General features: G+C 48.1%; 1 protein-coding gene across 1 annotated transcript; it reads left to right on the top strand.

Moving 5' to 3' along the window:
- Positions 1–6112: 6112 nt before the first annotated feature.
- On the top strand, positions 6113–6567 carry LOC142458062 (large ribosomal subunit protein eL36-like). Its single transcript, XM_075559115.1, has one exon. It carries the CDS (start codon positions 6127–6129, stop codon positions 6526–6528), a length of 402 nt encoding a protein of 133 aa, XP_075415230.1. The 5' UTR covers positions 6113–6126; the 3' UTR covers positions 6529–6567.
- Positions 6568–14477: the final 7910 nt, after the last annotated feature.

Here is a 14477-nt window from a genome sequence, read left to right as displayed (position 1 = left end):
CATCTTGCGGTTCGGTTTGTACTTCAATTGGCTTCATTTCAACCGTCGCCATCTCCTCCTATTGCAACGCCACTCATCCCACCTCCTCCCGGTGTTACCTGCCTGCACACCACCTCCTCTTCCTCCTCCTGCTCCTCCTCCCCCTCCTCCTCCTCCTCCTGCTCCTCCTTCCCCTCCTTCTCCTCCCCCCCTCCTCCTCCTCCTGCTCCTCCTCTGCCTCTTCCTCCTCCTCCTCTGCCTCTTCCTCCTCCTTCTCCACCTTCTCCTCCTCCTCCTCCCCCTCCTCGTCCTCTTCCTCCTAGCTGAAAGCTTCTGAACATTGTCCTTGGACACAGGCTGCTCCTTGGATCTCAAGTGATATGTGTACCTTCCTAGGGTTACCAGTCCCCTAATAGGAGTTGTCTATCCTTTGGCTGAAAATTGAACCACCAGGAGGCTCAGTGCCATGGTCTCAGAGGATCTACTGGTCTCTCTGAATAGGAAAGCCTGGTCGCTTTTATGACTTTGAGTTCTGTTTCTCTTCCCCACCCCATGTACCCAGGACCTTCTAATGTGACCCCCTTCCTTTCAGAGCCGTTGGTGGTGGTAGCTGGGCATCCCGTCGTGTTTCTGTGGAGACTGACGTTTGAACAGCTCATTAGTCCATTGGACTGTTTGTTTCCACGTGTCTTCAATTTTTGTGACTCTTCTCTTCTCTGGACAAGGTGAGCCCAATAGTTGCCCCTTAGATGGCCACTTACGAGCTTTTAGAAGACCCCAGTCCTCCTCACCAAAGTCAGATGTAGATCAGTGGTTCTCAGCCTTCCTCAGGCCACGACCCTTTCAGACAATTCCTCATGTGGTGGTGACCCCCCAACCATGATGTTATTTTTGTTGCTGCTTCATCACTGTCATTTTGCTACTGTTATGAATCAGATGATCTCTGTGAAAGGGTCATTTGAGCCACCAAAGGGGTCACGACCCACAGGTTGCGAACTGCTGATGTAGCACAATGTCTTTGCGAGCTATGTTATGCCCCTTCACCTTGATGCCCCCCGAGACTATGGTCCTGAGGTCCTTGGGCCCAGTGGCTCATTCCCTCAAGGTGTCCGGTTAGGTCTAAGAAGTGTTCATAACTGTGCTCCCTGTGTGCTCCACCATCTGCATGGATGTGTTTGCAGCAAAGGTCAGTGTCCTGGGACAAATATCTTCTTCCAAACCTATCACACTTGTGGGTGTGATAATCAGGTTTTGTGGCAACTTGCCTGGGCCCGGATTTTCTTTAGTTTGTCAGTTGAGGCCTCTCCCCCAGGATGTGATCTAACACAATGTAATCAACTCTGTCATGGAGTCTGCGGTGAGCAGCCAGGCAGTTGTGGGGAAATCCGGGGTGGGGGGCAGGGGGCAATGCAACTCCGTATGTACTTCAGACACAACCCCAATGATGTTTCCTCCGGGTGTGGCCTATTGCATAGGCAAGTCAAAACTGTGGAGAGCGTCTTCCTTCTTGCTGTTCCGGCTCATTGACCTCTGCTTCTTTGGACTTGTACCAATGGCCTGCCATATTGCCTGCCAACCCTAGGAGCCTGCCACCTGACCCTGTGACCTTGGATTCATCTGCCTCCGTATCCACCATATATATATCACTGCTTTTGCTTCTCTAGAGAACCCAGCCTAACATAGTTGGTATCTGTGGCAGTTACATAATCTCCTGTCAACTTGAGTGAAGGAGTGGAGTCTAGCCTGTCAATCAGGTCATAGCAAAGGCCTCTGTGTGGGCATGGCCTTCTCCTGAGGATGCTGGGATCTCCCGTTTTCCTCCCCGCAGGCGGGACACACACTCTGCTTCACATTCCTGTTGTCAAGCCACATGGAGACACACTGATGCAGTAGCTAGAGTCCTGGAGCTGGAGGAACCACGTGGAGACCCACACCAGTGCCGAGATGCTTCCACCGCCACTGGATCCACAAGACCTTCCACTCACTGGCTGTGATCTTCCTGCATTTGGCGTGTTGCATGCATTGCATGAGTCTGAAGAGGAAAATTATGGATGAGTATCGCACATATGGGCTGATAGAGGACTTATGGACTTGATCTGGATTGGGCTGGGATGTTTCAATTGCCCTTTGATATAAAGTTCTCTCTTACACATAGCTGAGTGTGGATGAATGTGTTGCTCTAGTCTATGTCCTTGCTGCTTTCGAAGTAGACGGTACTGGTAATACCGTGAGTCTGTAGGGAGAACAGACTGCCACCCAGGATGAGGTAGACGGATGGGAAGCACTCGTGAGCGGGCCGACGGCACTGTGCAACAAAGTCCCCTGGTTTGTACGCCGAGGCTTGGATTTGAGGACAATGACGATCACGGAGGAAGACCAACCATGGAGGGAGGCTCTTTGAAAATGAGGGACAACCCATCTATGGTAGAAATAGCTAATGCGCTAGGCTGCTAACTGCAGAGGGTGTCATTCAAGTTCACCTGGGGGCTACCTTGAAGAAAGGCCTGCAATCTGCTTCCAAGATGGCAGCCACTGGAAACTCAATGGAGCATAGGTCTTCCATCACACACACACACACACACACACACACACACACACACACGGTACTGGACTGGCCGTGGGTTAGAGAAGGGTGTGGGTGGTTATCTGCAGCATCTTGCAGGTGGCATCGATGGGCATGAGCCTGAGCAACTGGTAAAGAATGAGTGGTCTGGCTGTTCAGGTATCAAGTAGGTCCCACTCATAGCCACCCCGTCTCTTGCCACCCCACACTTGTTCTCATGTTCAAGTCGATGGCTGTGTGCAATGCTGTGCTGCCATTCAGGAGGTTGTCCGCATCTGACACCGGCCCAGAGCTATTCCTACGGTTCCTAGTGGCCGATTCCTCCGAAGTGCAGACTGCTCCTTCTTCGCCATCTCTTCAGGGGTGGGAAACTCTGTGGATACTTGACTAGTTCACCTTGGGTGCCCTGCTGGTCTGTGAAATGCCAGCGACATAGCTTTCAGCACCGCAGCAACATGCAAGGCACCGCAGCTCGACACACACAGACAGACACCCAAGAGGTGGAAAGAAGGACGCATCCAACCCGACTGGGAGGGGCAGAGGGACGGAGCTCTGTTGGACAGGCCCAAACCATCCCCAGCCGGCCCTTAGCCCTGTTCTGATGCCCGCCCCATCTCAGTGAAGGGGCTTTTCCTTCAGCGGCCGAGGCCCAAAGCAGGGGCAACTTCGCCTGCTCTTTTCCTTTCTCACAAGCCACAGCCAAGCCATCACCAAAGCCCGTTGGCTCGAAGACAGAGCCAGACTCTGGCCGGTTCTCGTTGCTTCTGTTGCTGTCGCTCGGCCCCCACTGGCATGCCCATCTCCCCTCGACGTCGACAAAACGTCCTTCCTTCTGCTCTCCAGAGTGTGTGCTCATCAAAGCGGCCTGTGAGACAGTCTTTGGCCACCCCGCGGTGGGCACCCTTTGCAGCACGTTCCAATCTGCCGGGGGACTTCCCCAGAATGGTCTGGGACTGGCCCCTCAAGCCTCGGATGTTGTATTTAACTGCTGTGAAGGGGTGCGAAGACTTCGAGAGCGTTTGGGGTCCATCGGAGGAAAAACAACATGGCCACCAGATAGCAGTGTTGCACAACAAAGCCCTCTATTTTGGAGCCCGGCTAGTGACCGCTCACGATGCAGGAGGCAGTTCTCTGCAGCAGGAGGCGCTCCAGAGGCAAGTCCTGGGAGGACCCAGCAGCAAGGACAGGGGACCAGGGAACTCACAGGAAGAGGAGGTCCCTGCATTAGCTAGGCACAGAATGTCCCCTGGAAGCCAGCTGGGGAGGCTCTGGGTCAGAGGGTCCCACTGAATGGCTAGGCATGATTTGTATCTCCTCTCTGGCTAGCAGAAGAACCCTGGCGCCATCGTGGGCTTCACGTTGGGCCGCTAACTGCAAGGTCAGTGGTTTGAACCCACCAGCCGCTCCACGGGTCGAAGGATGAAGCTTTCGACTCCCATTAGGATGTATGGGCTCGGAGGCCCACTGGGGTAAGTCTACTCTGTCCAATAGGGTCGCTTTGTGTCCAAACGGAACTCGTGGCAGTGTCTTTGGTTTGTTTGTGAATGACTAGCAGGTGTTGAGCACAATCTCGTGAGCTCTAGAAAGCAGTCAAGCTCTACATGGCTATCCGTCGGCTCGGTTTAAAAACAGCCGCGTCTGTCGAGACTCGTGGCTCATTTTATAACAAGGAGGGCTCAGGGCGAGAGAGCTTTTTGGTTCTGAACATTTTATTGTACTTCCGGTGAAAGTGCACTGAGCAAATTAGTTTTCTCACAGGAAATTCACACAAATTGTTCCCTGATGCTGGATGCCATGCCCAGAATGTGTCAGCTCTCTGCCTTTCTCCCCTCGGACTTTTCCTGCCTCCGTTCTTCTGTGTATGTATATACTGTGTTTGTGTGTCTTTTCCATTTCTTCCTGTCAGCGCCTCTGCTTTGGGGTAAATGTCCTTTTGAGCTCGTGTACTTGACTGGTCTTCGTGGATGTTCTTGTTTATTTCATAGTCATTGGCTGAGAGTCTGCCTCTGGGATGTCTCAGTGTCAAGTTAGAAAGCTGCCTTGGGGAATTGAAGGGAGCATCTAGTCCGTCTCCTGCAGACCCTAAGGTTCCTGTGTCAAACCCCTCCTCACAGGGACCATCTCTTGTGGTAGCAAGGCTCCATCTAGTTCTTCTGGTCTCAGGTTAGGGGAGACTGTGGTTCCTGTGGCCACTGAGTCACGGGGACTAAGAACACGCCCAATCTTGGGTTTCTTCATTCTCCTTTGATCCAGGTGTGCAGAGACCAGTATCTGTCCCTCAGATGTCTGTTCATAAGCTTGTAATATGCTCACCAGACTAGGATGTCGACAATGATACTTATGAACCATGCTTGCTAATTGGCCGAGGTGTGCCTCCAGATTGGTCCTTAGTAGTCACGCCCAGCAGTTCAGTTCCGATGTCTACACAGTGTGCCCCCAGATACTGAACTATGTGAGGTTAAGTCAAAAAGAATCGTGACAAAACCATGGAAACTTTTCAAACGCGAACGCATTGCCATTGAATTGATTCTGACTCATCCCTACGTGTGAGAAACCAACAGTGAGGGAAATAGGATGAGGACTGTATTCCCTAACTTCTTTTTTAAAAAAAAAACAACATTTTATTAGGGGCTCATACAACTCTTATCACAATCCACGCATATACATACATCAATTGTATAAAGCACATCCGTACATTCTCAAAGCATTTGCTCTCCACTTAAGCCCTCTGCATCAGGTCCTCTTTTTTTTTTTCCCCTCCCTCCTTCCCTAACTTCTTACAGAGGGATCTGGAAAGCTGGTATTCCACGGTAGGAAAGCCTCCACTTTGGTTAAGTTAGAGATCAAGTCTAGGTACATTATCCTGCTTTAAAAATCATTCCCAGGTAGCCCCCTCAACAGCTATGCTGCCTTAAAGTGAGCGCATGGTTGAGTCTAGCTCGCTATAGAAACAGGCATGGTCCTTTTGCGCTCTCTGCCACCCAACCTCCCTTATACCTTCCCCCAATGCAGGTATTAGGTTTCCTCACCTGTGAGCTCGGGGACCTTTAATGTCGATACCACCTGCCTTGTGACCTCTGTAACTGCTGGATGTGCATGCCTTACGTCTGCCTGCCCTGAGATAGTAAAGGCGAGGCTCTCACTCCTGCCAGTTCCATGTGGTCCATCAAGATACGAACATGCTTGATACAATTGATGTATGGATTGTTTTAAGAGTTGTAAGAACTCCCAGTGAGAAGATCTTGAAAATAAATAAGTACTTAAGAAGAAAAAACTCTGTTTTTTTTTAAGTAAAGTAAAAGAGAGAGAGGAGCTGTGGTGAGCATGCTACCATCAAATGTGTCTGTTTTATTCTCTCGCCTATCTTTCTTATCCTCTATGATTTTACTATAATCTTTATATATTATTGCTGTATATTTGCACCTTCTGGCCCTTCGGTTCTTGGGGACTGGTTTCCTCTGACACCTCTGCGTTTCTGAGGTTGTAATCCTTCATAGGAGTAGAAAGTCTCATCTTTATCCCAAGGAGCAGCTTATGGTTTTGAACTGCTGTCTTTGTAGTTAACAGCCCAACACATAACCACTATGCCATCAGGGATCCTGATAGGAACCTTTCTTCAGCAAAAATATCAAAATGGCCTTCCGCCGCGGCACCCACCGAAGAGTCGCAGCCATGGCTGTGCGTACCCTATGGCCCTGGGCCTCGACAAGGGCCACAAGGTGACCAAGAACGTGAGCAAGCCGAGGTACAGCCGCAGCCGCAGGCGCCTCACCAAGCACACCAAGTTCGTGCGGGACATGATCCGGGAGGTGTGCGGCTTCGCACCCTACGAGCGGAGGGCCATGGAGCTGCTCAAGGTCTCCAAGGACAAGCGGGCACTGAAGTTCATCAAGAAGCGGGTGGGCACACATATCCGGGCCAAGAGGAAGAGAGAGGAGCTGAGCAACATGCTGGCCGCCATGAGGAAGGCCGCTGCCAAGGACTGAGTGCCGTGCCCCCCTCTCCCCACCCCCAAAATAAAGTCTTTCCAGAAAAAAAAATCAAAATGTGTAGCAATTATTTCTTCAAATAGCCCCAATCTAGGTCTATGCACTTCTGAAGAAGTTTGGGAGGGGCAAGATCAAGGCTCCAGGGTGGACAGGGTACTGTTTCCAAATGAAATTCTTGTAAGAAAGTCCTTCCTACACTCAGAGAATGAGCAGGTACATTGTTGCACTGAAAGAAAATTCCTTGGTCCCATTTCCTGCCCCTTTTCTCATCCATATAGCTTTGTTTTCTTAAGACATCTTCATAATAAGCCTCCATGATTATCCTGTATCCTTCTACAAGATACATCAGGATTATCCTTCTAGAATCCCCCTCCTAAAATAACTTTCTATGTTGAATTTAGCTGTTTTTATTGCATCAATGTTTCAGGTAAAAACAGTGTAGCATCGGGAGGAGAAGAGAGTGGAGCTTATCCTGGCCCACCAGGCCATGAGGACAATGTTCCCAAGTAGAGCAGCCAGTCCACAGAGAGGACCACATGGCCGGCCACACTATGAGACATGATGTCCCTCACTGACCCATAGCCCTATAGGGGACACCAGAGACACAGTGTGGAAATTGCACCTGATCTGATCCTGCCACACCGAGGCAAAACACTAAGGGGGTGCAACAGAACAGCAAGGGAATGGAGCGTCGAAGTCCCCAGGGAATGCTGAAGGTGGACTTTGGAGCCAGGGCGTGGTGCCCCAACAGACTGGACTGGAAAACTCCCCTAAAAGCCAACAAACCGTCCTTGAACTAACTACCAAAAAAAAAAAAAAAAGTGTGGCAGCAATGCCTGACCTTCTCTGACCTCACAAGGAGTGAGGAAGGAAATCAGCATCAGCACCAGCCCAAGGCAGAGTCCTCTGCGGCAGAGATCAGACACGCGTCCACACCTAACCTTCTGACACCAACTGTCATCCTTTGTGGCACACTCTACTTCTCTATGGGTTCAATAATTCCTTGCAATGGCCACACAAATGTACAGACAACACTCCGGGTTTCTTAGTGAAGTAAGCGGTTACAATGCAGGATCAGAAACTACTCAGGGGGCGGTTCTTCTGATGTGAGTGAGATCCTTTTTCTGCCTGTTGTGGTTGCTAAGCTGTCATAGAGTTGGTTCTGACTATAACAACCCTACATACAACGGTTGAAATGCTGCCCAATCCCACGCCACCCTCCCATTGGTCCTATGCTCGATCCCACCGTTGAAGCCAGGGTGTCAATCCACTTCCTTGAAAACCTTCCTCTTTTTTCACTGTCCCTCTGCTTTATTAAGCTTGATGTCCTTCTCCAGGGACTAGACTCTTCTGACATGTCCAAAATAAACGAGGGTGTACCACCCCAAAACTAATTGTGCTGGGCAGAGCGTTGCTTTCCTGGTATACATTCTTCCCACTAGGCGAGAATCAAACAACTCGCTCTGAGTTAGTGCACCCAGTGGCGTCACCTGGGAAGGTTCTCTCTGGTCACAGTGAATTTTTCATAATAGCAGTGTTGCACAAACCCAGGTTGTTTGTTTTTTTTTTCAGACCTAGTTTTTTGTGATGGTTGATTTAAGAGAAGAATGTGCAGCTGTGAAATTTTGTTCCCGGCTCAGGAAAAAATGCCCCAGAAACTGTCGTGATGTTGAATGCAACTTATAAGCACAACACTGTGAGGAAAAACTCCAGTGTAAGAGGAGTTTTCGCCTTTCAAAAAGTGAAATGTTGGTGGATGACAAATCTCATTCTGAACATCTGTCAACTTCCTGAAAGGACAAAAATGTCAACTAGTAGTGCATTTGGAATTCCTTCCACCAGGTCAGACTGTTCATCAAGCTTTCTACTTAGAGATTCTGAAAAGATTGCTTAACAGTGTGTGACCAAAAAAATGCCTGATTTGTGGCGGACGGGACTGGTTGTGTCACCACCACAATGCACCTGCTCACGCAGCCATCTCAGTGCTCCAGTTCTGGGCAAAACAGCATGTGTCTCTTGCCCCACCCACCTGACTCACCGGACCTCGCTCTGTGCAACTGCGACTTCTTTTTGTTTCCTCGAATGAGGAGGGACATGAAGGACAGAGATTTGATGATATAGAAGAGGTGAAGAAAAAAACACGGGAGGTACTGTCAGCCATACAAACAGATGAGTTTGAAAAATGTTTCCAAGAATGGAATCCCAGGTTTGAAAAATGTATGAAGTGTAATGGAGAGTACTTTGAAGGTGATAAGATTGTCTTGTAAAAAAAATTCAAATATATAGCTTTGAGGGAAAAAAAATGTTTTTGGTATAAGCCAAAGTCTCACCATCCTTGTCTCTAAGGAGCACTCCGGCCTGTAGGATGGCTCATTTTAAATCTGGCAGGATGGTAACCTGGACCAATCCCCTCTTAGGGTTGCACACACCTTATTTGCATGGCTGTACCACCAGGGTGCTATGTACCTTGTTTACATCATTAACACGCTACCCAATCCCATTGGCTGGGCCATGAGCACCTCAGATTGTGAAGCAAATTGACATGGTATGGCTCCCCCACCCATCGGCTGTAACTCCGCCACATGACTGCATGGGAAGGTGAAAGTAGGGCCTGTGGAAGTCTAATGGAGGGGCTGGTCAGTCTTGCGATTCCACTGGCTACAAAGTGAACCCTTTCAGAAGCAGAAACAGAGAACTCCAGCATACCTACGCCTATTTGTGGGATAGTTGTTATTTTCCTAGGAATTTCTGGTATGATCATCTAGGGATTCTAAGGAATTTCGGAGTCTACATTCTTCAGGAATTACCATACGCTTCACCACAGGGTTGTACCGTTTTGCAGTCCCTCAGAAGTGTCTGAGGGTTTTTTTTACAGCCTTGCCAGCATTGGTTGTTGACTGCTTTTTGAACAATGCTGATGATGCTGGAGCGAGATGACATTCTTCTTTTTGTTTGGATTTGTAGCTCTTGAAAAGCCAACTCTTCATGTGCTTGTTGGCCACCTGGATGTCCTTATTGATCAAGTGTCTATTCCTGTTCTTTGCCCATTTTTAAATTAGATTGTCTTTTGATGTTGAGGTGTTGAAGTTTTCCATACGTTTTAGAGATTTGGACCTTGTCAGTGATCTTGTGGCCAAAATGCTTTCCCAAAGCTCCAGGGTTTCTTTTTACTCTTTAGATGAAGTCTCTGGATGGATAAAATAATTTCATTAGGGGGAGGCCCTGTCTCTGTAGTTCATAGTTGATTGGCTGTGCGTTTTTAATTGTGCCTCATGGTCTATTTATGCCAGAAATTAGTGGGGGGAGAGGTTGTTTTGTTTTCCTTAACTTTTTTATTGTGAATTGAGGAAGGTTTGCTGAGCATTGTTCCATAGTCAATAGTTCATATTGCAATTTTTTCCCTGTCATTGATGGCAACCCCACACAATGGAGGCCACTACCTCCCATCACATCCCTGCACTCCCGCCCTCGAGCCTCCTCTCCTGGCTCTGAACTTCGCCTTTGATCACAGAGAGTTAATTATTCTAAGGTTCTCAGGATTTCCTACCTACTTAGGTGGTTCCTCCCCTTATAGGCCTGTCTATTGTTTGCCTGAAAATTAAGCCACAGGGGTGAGCTCCGGTCCAGGCCTGAACTTGACTCAATCACCTAGGCCTCAGGGGTTCAGTCTCTACCCACCCAGCAAGTCTGGTTTTTCGTTTTGTTTTATTTTTTGTATTCTGAGTTTTGCTCCATGTGTTTATCCCAGTGGAGCTAGGGTGTTTTCATGAGATCCCTCTCCGAGCGGTTGGTAACTGTAGCAGGCTGTTATGTAGTATTTCTGGTCTCGGGATAGTGGAAGCTGGAGTTTATGCCACTGGATTACTTCCATACTTCTCTTTGTTGTCCTTCGTTCTTCCTCGCTCCAGACAGGGAGAGACCAAGCGTCGTACCTTTGATGGCCACGTACGAGCCGTTAAAGCCCCAGTCATTGCTCACCAAAGTAGGACATAGAGCATTCTTTGTGAACCACGGTAATAACGGAGGAATTCTCCAAAGGCTATGGCCCTGAGCCTCATACCTTCAAGGGATTTGGTTATGTCTAAGAAGTTTTCCTAACCTGGCCCTCAGTGTACTCTACTCTATTCGTGAATGTATGCATAGTAGCATAGGTACACATGTCCAAATATCCTCTGACAAATTGGGGTGAAGTGAGATTTCTTAATATGGTTTTTCTATCCATGTATGAGTCTGGGTAGACTAGAGAAACAAATTCATATACACTCATGTGTGTAAGAAAGAACTTTATAAAAAAAGAAAAGAAAAAAGAACTTTATATCAAAGAGCAATTATATAAGAAAACATCCCAGTCCAGTTCAAGCCCATCAGTCCGATATTAGCCCATATGTCCGATACCAGTCTATAAAGTCCTCTTCAGACTCACACAACACATGCAATGACCTTGAATGCAGGAAGATCACAGGCCAGTGGGTGGAAAGTCTTGTGGATCCAGTGGTGGTGGAAGCATCTCAGCGCTGACGTGGGTGTCCATGTGGCTCCTCCACCTCTGGGGCTCTGGTTCCATCAGTGCAGCTCCAGGTGGCTTGTCAACAGGAATGTCTCACAGGGAGAGTGTGTGTCCCACCTCCGATGAGCCTCCAAATGAGGTCATCAAGCTGCAACCCGATTGACAGGCTAGACTCCACTCCTTCGCAAGTTGGCACCAGGTTATGTAACTACCCCTGTGTGTGTCTTTCACTCCCTCCAATAAACTGTAGGGTTTTAGGTGCCACTCACCTGGCTCTAGGAAGGAGCCCTCTCAGAAGCAGGAACGAAGGGAAATTCTGGAACCATCAAGGAAGAAGAGCCAGCATCAGAGCCTGTAGGAAGCCCCTGTCTACAGTGGCAGAGGCAGCGGCCCCATGCCTCTCTGAGAGCAAAGAGAGGCAAGGTGAGAAGACTCTGAGCCGGTCAGGCAGCGCAGCCAGTGGCTACTGGGGCCGGCGGACTAGAGGCCAAGGGACGACCAAGAGGCCGAGGACAGAGAGAGAGCCGTGACTTGGTGGATGGGATAACCCCCACGGTTGTGCGTTTGCTCAGTGGGGTCTGTCACGATTGCAACAAGTTATCGAAACCGGCGGGAAAGTCCCGCCCTGTGGGGGGAGGAAGGGCTCCAGTCAGAAGAGATAAAGAACGTTGGAGGGCGAGGGGTGTCTGAGCACTGGCCTGCAGCAATTGGCCCTGGGCAGATGTGGAGGTGGGTTGTCCTTCCCCATGGGGCCAGAGGAGCTCAGGTGTGGGCCCCATGCTATTTATACACCTAACCAAAACCAAAATTGCTGTGCCAAATATGGGCTCATAGCGACCCTATAGGACAGGGTAGAACGGCCCCTGTGGGTTTCTGAGACGGTAACTCTTTATGGGTGTAGAAAGCCCAGTCTTTCTCCTGAAGAGCAGCTGGTGGTTTCAAACTGTTGACCTTCTGGTGAGTAGACAAGCATGCAACCACTACGCCACCACAGCGCCACCTATTTACACACAAACCTCCATATATTCATAGGTCTTCTCCTGTTCTCCTTCCCACACCTGTTCAGCTTGCCTGTCTGTTGATGTATCCACTTGTAGATTATTGCAAGATACTGTTATTATAATAGTATTTACGGTACTTCTGTTGCCTTTAATTCCTCCCCCCCCAACAGTTTTATTGGCACATAATTTACATATCATACAATTCAATAGTTCAATCATATCAAGAAGAATTGTATAATCATCACCACACCAATTTCAGAACATCCCCACCCCGATGGTTTAAAAGCCCTTATAATGAGTTGGGGGATCACAATCAGTTCTAGTGCCCCTCCCTCCTCCTGTCTTCACTGTTTATTCCTGAAGTCCCCTTTCTCTCCCTAACGCCCCCGCCCCTGCATCCCCTATAAACCCTTGTGAGGAAGTTAGTTTATTGTGCCAGCCTGCCTGACAAACACAAGTGGGATTAATTGAAGGGCGGAGAGATAAAGGGCTCGGTGAGCTGGTGAGATGCCTTTCTTGTCTCTTGCTCTTTGATGAAGACTGCCTTGCTTGTTCTGTGCCTCAATTTGCAGCTACACTACCTGTGGGAAACCTAACCTGTGGACTGTGTCACTGTAATTTGAGGTTTCTTCAAGACCTGCTTTGCCACACCATTGGAATTTACATCTCGAGCTAGGGACTTACTGTTGGTGACCTGCCTGGCTGTTCGCTGCCTGTGCTCAGATAGCTGGAATTCTCTCTACAGAGGACTACCTGGTGGCCCTCAAGACTTGAGGGACTGCCAGTGTCTCACAACTCTCTCACGGGAATGAGTTGCACTGAGCCATTTGTACTGCTTTATAATTTAACTGTTAATTTCTTGTATTATATATCTATCTGCATATAATTTAACTGTTCATTTCTTGTGTTATATATCTATCTATCTGTATAAATATATATATAAATTATTAGCACTCTGGTTTGTCTCTCTAAAGAACCCTGTCTAACACACCTTGTCTCAGTTATTACCACTATGCATCCACCCCTCCCGTGCTTCACAAATTGGGAATCCCAACAGAAACAATAACAAACAAAATTGAACTAAGATGGTAAGTATTAAATAACATAAAGACAAGAATACAAATAATGAGTAAGAAAGAAAAATCCCCCATCAACCTTGAAAAAGCCAGGGAAGAAACTTCTGTTGCGGAACAAGTAAGAGAGTCTAGCACCCAGAACACATTCAGATTGGGTCTATAGCAAGGCCAACTGGCCAAGCAATGAGTCTGTGTCATCTTATTCAAGAATGCAATGGTGTCTGCCTATTACTAAGAGGCTGTCTGAGCCTCTTGCCTGTGGCTAGCCGGGATCTGCCGGCGTCCGTTTGGCTATTCACCAGGTGGGTTTGGGGCTCCCACTGCCCTCCATACCCTTCTCCAAGTGGGGTGTTCACAATTTTAGCCCTGATGCTTTCCCCTTCACCATATTCTAATGTCCTGTCATGTTTGGCTCACACAGCTGGTGGGCTGCTTGTTGCCTGTAGTTGTCTTCGCCTTCATCAACTTTTGCTGACCTTCCTCCTACGGTATATTTCCCTTCACCCAAGTTAATATGCATCTACCTCCCAGTTAACCACGCCCCTCTCGCCCTCTCACCCCTGGTAAACATCAAATAATGTTTCCTTCAGTGTGGAAATCGTTACTTTTAAAACATAGTATTCTCATGTCATATTTGCCGTTCTATGATTTGCTGTCTCACTCAGCAAATGCTCTTCCAAGTTTCTCCATGTTGCTTGCGGGTTGGCCCTTGCTCTTTAACGGCGCCTGCTGTTCCGTGGTGTGTGTGCGCTGTGATTTGTTTAGCCCTTCCTTAAGATGTTTCCATCTTTTTATTATTGTGAATTGTTTTGCAATGAACATGTGTGTGTGTGTCAGTTCTTATTTATCTAGGATCTCTACCTGGTAGTGACATTGCTGAACCATATAGCATTTCTATTTCCATTTTTTCTCAGACAGCACCATGGTTTTCACACTGGCGACATCATTTACAATCCTACCACCCATGTATGAGGGTTCCGGTCTCTCTCTCTCCATCATTTGTTATTTTCTGCTATTGTTTTGAAATTTGCTATTAATTTGAACTTTGTTTTCATGAGCATCTGGTTTTTCTTTTAAAAAAATCATTTTATTGGGGGCTCATACAATTATCACAATCCATACACAATCCGTGGTGTCAAGCACATTTGTACATTTGCTGCCATCATCATTCTCAGAACATTTGCTTTCTACTTGGGCCCTTAATATCAGCTCTTCATTTTTGCCCCTCCCTCCCCATTCCCCCTCCCTCATGAACCCTTGATAATTTATATATTATTATTTTGTCATATCTTACACTGTCTGACGTCTCCCTTCATCCACTTTTCTGTTGTCCATCCCTGACGTCTCCCTTCATCCACTTTT

The sequence above is a fragment of the Tenrec ecaudatus genome, chromosome 10 (genome assembly GCF_050624435.1).
Source record: "Tenrec ecaudatus isolate mTenEca1 chromosome 10, mTenEca1.hap1, whole genome shotgun sequence".
In the NCBI taxonomy this organism is placed as follows: domain Eukaryota; kingdom Metazoa; phylum Chordata; class Mammalia; order Afrosoricida; family Tenrecidae; genus Tenrec; species Tenrec ecaudatus.
This window is presented reverse-complemented; position numbering and strand designations above follow the sequence as displayed.